Here is a 7,022-nt window from a genome sequence, read left to right on the forward strand (position 1 = left end):
CGAGCAAGAAGGAATCTCTAGCGTCGTGCAACAGGACACGAGCAACTGGGTGGGAGGTGGTTCTTCTACCGAGAAATCGATATCTTCCATTGAGCCCACCGGATAGTGTCCTTTCGCGCCTTTCTTCCACGAAAGCACGTGTACACGCTGAGTTGGAGAGGAGTAGAAAAAAAACGCGCTAAGAAAGGTGGATCGAGCACCAAAGGCAGCTCGCAGGTCGGCGACGGATCCATTTACAGGGCGCGTTTTCTTGTCATGGATGGGCACGCAAACAGCAAAAAAAAAAAGAAAACGAAGACACTCGAGCCCCAGCGAAGGGCTTGACGGACTGCCACTCGTGGGTTGTTTACACTCGACGATGAAGTGGGAAAGCGGTCCGGAACCAACGGAAGGGGACCACCGTGGACGGGGAAAAAGATCAAACAGCCGACGTCCGAGATGGTAAAAGGGGTTTGCCGGAAGAGATCGAGAGAGGCTGCTGCTGGCTGATTTTTGCTTACCTGTCTGTGAGCGTAGACGACGCTCCCCAGCAGTTTCCACGTGCCACCACGCCGGTCCATGCGCACCATGCGCAGGATTTGGAAAAAGCGGAGCCCTCGAAGCGCACTGGTGGCAAACACCTGCCCGGATGTTCCCATGACGAGCACCACTATGGAGGCGGCTATCGTTACTATATCTGCGTGTTGGGAGGAAAGTAAAAGAAGAAGAAAAAAATAGGGAGAAAGACAGAGAGAGTTAAAAATGGCGTGAAAAGGCTGACTCTCCACGAACCACTCACCTATGATACAAAAAGGCCGTTTTAAAAATTTCAGCCTCCCCACTGCTCCTTGATAACGCGAACGGCATCCTGATGACCAAAGTCTGCGGTAAACGAGAGGAAGTAGAAAGATGAAGCCACCGTGGGTTAGAGCGATATCGAATTAAGTGTTTATTTATGCTACATTTTAATCCCAAAGAAACAAATGTCCCCTTTTGGGTCGGCTAATTAAACGAATCGTAATTGGATCGCCGGACTAGACCGCTTTGCAGCGGAATTTATGAGCGCACGTTGTGTTACACGACCCGCGTTTGCGTCTCCATTAGGGCTCCCCTGTCCTCGGTGGTGGTGAGTTTGTACTCCAAATTAACTTTCGGTGGCCCTTTTCGCCACCGGCAAACGCATCGGAATCCAACTCCGAGGATTCCTCGGTTTGCTGGGTGCGATCGCTAGCATGCAAAAGCCTCCATTGACAAGGGCACCCGAAAACGGCTGACAACCGCAAGAGTAATGGCAGTAATTATGCGCCACCTAATTGAAGCCACCATTCCGCGCAAAAGCTGCAGAAGCGTGAACCCACCCGAGGGGTAATCAAATAAAAGAGATTATCTAACCGGAATTGCATATAAGTTATTTACGGAACGCCGAAAATGGAGCCCTTGCAAAGGAACCTCCCGGTTTGTTTCTCTCCCGAGCAGTCGGGGCATGCTGAACACCCCGAAGTGGTGATATAAACGATGTTTAAAATACGCAAATGCAAACAAGCCTGCTAGATGGAAGCAAAACACCTACGGGCGGCAGCGGATCGGCGATTTTAAATGATGCTGCCAACAAAACCGGTACATAATTCGCGAAATTACATGTAATGAAGTGAAAACAAACCACACACACACGCGCGCGCACGCGAGAGAGAGAGAGAGAGAGCAAGCGTCGGGTGGGTTGATATCGATAGCGACCTGTGTTACAGCAACTGATATGATTGCCTCGTTTGTAGGCATGCATAATTTTATGTCGCACCAACCGCGCGAACTGTTTGGATTACATCACCACATTGTTGTGCGGGCGGTTTTTTTGATCGATTTTTCACTCCTGGTGCTGGTTGTTCGCTGACCCTCAACCTCAACAGCACCCCAACACGCCATGCACAATGAATGTGCGCTAATTAATGTAACCGAGTTCCGAGTTGCGGGACGCTCGGAGAAAATCAATCGTGCCCGGGTGCCATTCCGGAAGCGTGCACATAAAACACCCCGCCGGTTGTTGTGTAACGAGAAACTCCACCACCCTTCGAAGCAATGGCCGCGGCTCTGTGGTGTCCATTCCATTGGCAGGCATCGCAGCCAACACGCAATCAACCTCCCAGTCCGTCCGGTGACCACACGCAGGGAGACCAGCTATAAGAGTGCCGGAATCCCCAGCTCTTAGGTGGCCGATCGAAATCGAGCAAATCCAAACAGCGGCACGCTCGAACGGTTAATTGAACGTATCAATCATCAATCAATCAGCCCGCCCCGACGAAGATCGAACCCGGGGTTCAAACCCACCGGTCAAACGGTTCCTCCAAACTACCGCTCTGATGGGCTTCACGGGAAATGAGCCTAGCTCGAGCTTTGAGAGGAAGTATCCTTAAAGCCTCTCGTGTGACCGAACGCAGGATAACAGGAAACCGAATCCACAGGGGTGTTATTCTCGTTCAACCAGCCGGGATGGCGTGCGAGGGCACCGGAAGGTGGCTTCTAAGCTGTAAATTACCGGTTCGCATACATACACTACCACACACAGACACGCAACTCATTCGAAGCTGGGTGGGCAACGAAATCGATTAAGATATCACACCCCACTCGGGCAGGCGGTTGGGTGTTAATTTTGAATGCTAACACCCAACATAAACATCACTTTGGCGTGCGAGAATTCAATAAACGCTAGACGCGCCAGACTGCAGTGAGCTGCACTTTAGCTGGGGGGGTTTGGGGTCCATAATTTAATGGATTTCCTGCGCAGCGCGTTTGATTGAAAGCTGCCCGATCGTTATTTGCGGTACACTGGGGTCACACACATGGGAATCATAAACCTAGGAGAAGGCAACACGACGATCGAAAGACGACAGTCGTATCGATTTGATTTGTTGGCGTGTGAAAAATAAAACCCCTTCTACTGGTCGGACGGGCGGATGCGGCCTCGTTTACGTCACTCGTTTTTCAACCCCAAAACGCGAATAAACGCGCCATCCCGCACCGGTCGCGTATCCGTGGCGTAATGCCATCAAGCATAATGCGCGGGCAATACGTGAGCTGTCACGCCTTGCGCCCGCTGTCGCATAATGGCGATGCGTACACAATTTCCGGTGCACGTCAGCGTGATCAATGGCGTAGACAAATGAAGGACACATGGCGGTGCGGCGTAAATATACGGCAGGTACGTGTGTGTGTGGGGGGGGGGTGTGTCCAACACACATCAGAATGATGATAAACTGTGTGCCGTGCGCTGGGAACGGCTTCAAAATCGTGACGGGACGCGATATGTTTCGTTACCGTTCGTCGTACGTTTCCGGTTGTGTTGGTGGGTTGGAAACCACCCTGTTGTCGTTTTTCCGCGAATCCCCGTCGGTTTGCCTTTTTTTTGCCGTAGCCCACCGATACGTACCGTAGGAAGAACTCGATCGAGAACCATATTACTACTATAATCTCCATGACGAATAAGATGGCGATTGCTTGTTCCTCGTATTCCTGAATAGTTGAGAAGACACTTAAGGCCAAACATGTGAACACCATTAAAAATCTGCAAGTAAATAGGAGAAGAAAATAAAAATCGTGACGTTATTGATGGTCGTAATTTTCGCTCCGCTTAAGGCGGGGGAAGGCAAGCTCCCGTTCCAGAAGCATTGTAAATTCTTATTGTTGTCAATTTGAAAGGAATTAATTTATCGCAACGGTGGCAGCTCGCACGGACGCTCGTGACGAGTTTTCTTCCACCCCTAGATGCGCGTTACGCGATCGCCACCGGAACGGAACTTCGATTTTCCGGCCAGCGCCAATTGTCGCCAGACGGCAACAACGGTTCTGTCCTGTCGTCTGCTACCATCAAATAGCTCCACGTCCGTCCGTGGCAGGAAAATGTGCGCTTCCGTTGCGTTCGTGCCAAAAGCGCCTATTCGATCCCGCGTGGCATTGGTGGCCTTCGCCACCCAAAAGGACACGCCAATTTTGTGAACGATTTCTCACCCCTCGGAAAACCCGTACGGCTGGAAAACGAGCACCGAGGGAGTTGGGCGAGCGTGAGCGGGAAATAGTAATCAACCGTCCCGGGTGACACTCTCGTTGTGGCCTCCCCGTCCGCGGGACCGCGTGGAAAAGTCGCGTTCCGATGGTTTCCGTCGCGGAAGCGCGTCAAAGTTTCATCACTACGGGCGACCTAGTGGCAGAAACTGGCAGGCGTCGGAATCCAAGCCAGCAGTTATGGCATTGGCGGGAGGAGGACTCACGCTGGAATGTGAGAAATTCGTGCCCCTGAGCAAGGCGGTCTGTTTTCGAGGCCATTTTAATATCACCGTGTCTGAAAAACAACGTGCCGCGAACTTTGCGCGCGAGAGTTCAAATTAAAATGTGTACGAACGAATTGAACGAATCCGACCGGGACAAAAGCGCTGTGAGGGCGAATGCAACCGTGCAAAACGTGCCCCGAACGAAACGGTCGATCTTTTCGGCGAGTGGCTCGTTGAGACGTGTTGACCGTCGGAATCTCGCCTTCCCAGCACAACAGGTCGATGGTGCAAATATGAAAAATCAATAGAAGAACAGAAGAAAGAAAAAAAAGCTCACCCCGAGGATGCGGGAGAATAAATGGGCCAGACTTCATGACTCGCGGGCATCGGCGCTGCGAGTGGATTTATATCTCTTTTTATCATTTTCCGTCCACCGTCTCTCGACCGGGATTGCCGTTCTGTCCGTCTGCGCGTCTTAATGGCCGGTTCGGCGGGAAATAACGAACCACAGTTGGCACTTGGGAGGCCAACGAATTCGGAGTGTGCTCTTTTTTTTTTACGACCCCCAGGGTGGTGAGCTTTTGGCCGCGATCCAACCAAAAACCACTTGTTACCGCTAGACGGCTAGAAGAAGCGTCGCGTTTTGGCCAGAGTAGACCAGCTTTTGGTGATTAACAACCGCGGTGCTGGGCGTGCTGGGGATTGCGAGTCGTAACTGGTCATAAAAGCCGCTTACAGATGTTTTCGCCCGGGTGGCAAAGCGAACGTTGCAAAAGCTTCTTTTTTTTTCGTTCGGGATTGGAAGAAATAAATGGGAGCAAAAATGTGACCATCCCGGTGGAAGCGATATCGATTTGATTTAGAGCACCGTACCGAACGCTCGAATTGGAAGTGAAGTGGTTGCCTCTTCACAGAAGGCAGAGCGTTCAGATCAAACGCGGAAATAGCCTTATGCTGCATTTGATTGAACTCTACAACAACAACAACAACAAAAAACGCGCATCTTCTATTGACTTTACCTCATTAGCTTTAATTAATGCACTGCAAACCGTGGATAGTTAAAAAAACAGCCAACCTATCATGATTGATTTTGGTTGTGAATGGTTTGCTTTGAAGTTGGATTTGTAAAGAACATTAAAGCAATTAATTACGCAAACAAAACCATCCAACATTTCTAGCAGCTCTCCAACTTCAACCAACGCAGAATGCGGCTGGAGGCAAATTTATTTTAATTTTTTACTTCTCCGCATGTTAAATTAAATCTACCATCTCAAGGATCGATAAAGCACTTCTTGTGTTCCGTTTGCATTTGTTGAACTTCATTACCCACTGCTCTCGAATCCCAAGCAGCGCTCGATTTAAATATCCAAACCAGCTAGCTAGTGCGGTGTAACTCACCAGCATCGCCTAACTCAACAAGCTTCGTGAGCTTTAATGTGCCACTCAATATTCTCCCAGCCCGAATTACAATTCAGCCCCTCGAAAGGTACAGAAACGGACGACTATTCCAATGCAAGCGGTTAGCCCTTGCGTATGCGCCTCGTTAAGCTTGTTTCGGGCGCCATTAACCTGACCATCGTTCCGATTCTCACAAGCAGGGAAAAAAAGATGGAAAAAAGGGACCCGGAAACCCCTCAAACGATAGGCTTCGTTTGCGGTGCGATAAATCGGAAAAAGGTCGCCCAAAACCGGACGGTTGAGAAATGCCGTATCTACCGGCGCTAATAACGGGCTCGCAGAATCGCTCGCACCAAGGCAAGGAGTGCGCTCAACCTCTCAAGCGAAAACATCGAGGCGTCTATCATCGTTATGAAAATTTAATTACGGTGACTTTAACGGCAACCAGCTACCTGCGCCTGGCCATCCTGCCGTACCATCGGCGTAATTGATTTACGGCGCGCGTTGCCATTCTCCGTCGCGCGGGGATGGAGAAAATTCATCGAACGATTCCCAGCCTCCTGCCGCGAAACTTTTGCACTGCTAATTGCTGTTGTCCAACGGTTGCTTGCTGGCAGCCGGCATCCAGACGACAAGGACACGCGCATTTTGGCCGATCGCGAGCTTTTGCGATTGCACGCCTCGCAAGTGACCACCGCTTCGGTCGTGACAAAACTTCTCTAATTACTTCACCGCGCGCTTTCGCGGATTGACGTGGTTGAATGGTGGGATGGAAAACATTCGTGAGGGAAAATAAAAATGGCAGCCACACCGGGTATGAAATATTCATCGGGAAGCATTATCGCGCAGCATACTTACACACAGACATGGTAGAAAATCGCTTTGAAGCCCCGGGGCCGCTCGAGGAAATTGTAGACCCTGCTCTGCAGCCGCCTATAACGGGCATCACGCCGTGAGCCGCGGTTATAGTTGAGCGGCTTCCCCAACAGTGACATTCGTGGTCGTGCAAGCCGGTCGGCCCTATTTTTGTCGGATAGTTTGCACGCGCTGAAAGAAAGTGGGAGAGTGAGAAAAACGAAAAGAAAAAAAATTCCGATTAGTGAGTTAGTCGCTAGTGGAAATGGGTCGGATCGCATCATAAATCATATCATAACCCAAATGCCCCAAATGCTACCTTTTGTGTGCGGTGGCACCGATCGTAGCGAGCAGAAAGTTTCGAGTTATTTCATCACGGTGAGCATCGAACGAGCGCTTAAACATTAACCAAAGCAAAAAAAAACACACACACAGCCACACACTAAAAGCCAAGCTCCCCGGGTTGGCAAGCGTCTTGCTCGAACAGCAACACCCGTGTCGGGTATCCTTTTGCATCACCGAAAACAGGGG

The 7,022-nt window shown here is 50.5% G+C and overlaps 1 protein-coding gene across 1 annotated transcript in view; it reads right to left on the minus strand.

Annotated features, from left to right (window-relative positions):
- LOC128724130 (potassium voltage-gated channel subfamily KQT member 5-like) overlaps positions 1–6,646 on the minus strand; it is an 85,816-nt gene extending 79,170 nt beyond the window's left edge. The window contains exons 1-4 of the mRNA XM_053817895.1: positions 6,495–6,646; positions 3,401–3,535; positions 779–861; positions 501–676 (exon numbers count right to left, since the gene is read on the minus strand). Coding sequence (XP_053673870.1) covers positions 501–676; positions 779–861; positions 3,401–3,535; positions 6,495–6,631 — 531 coding nt within the window. The 5' untranslated portion in view covers positions 6,632–6,646. The remainder of the gene's footprint in view (positions 1–500; positions 677–778; positions 862–3,400; positions 3,536–6,494) is intronic.
- Positions 6,647–7,022: the final 376 nt, after the last annotated feature.

This window comes from Anopheles nili, chromosome 3 (assembly GCF_943737925.1).
Source record: "Anopheles nili chromosome 3, idAnoNiliSN_F5_01, whole genome shotgun sequence".
Lineage (NCBI taxonomy): Eukaryota > Metazoa > Arthropoda > Insecta > Diptera > Culicidae > Anopheles > Anopheles nili.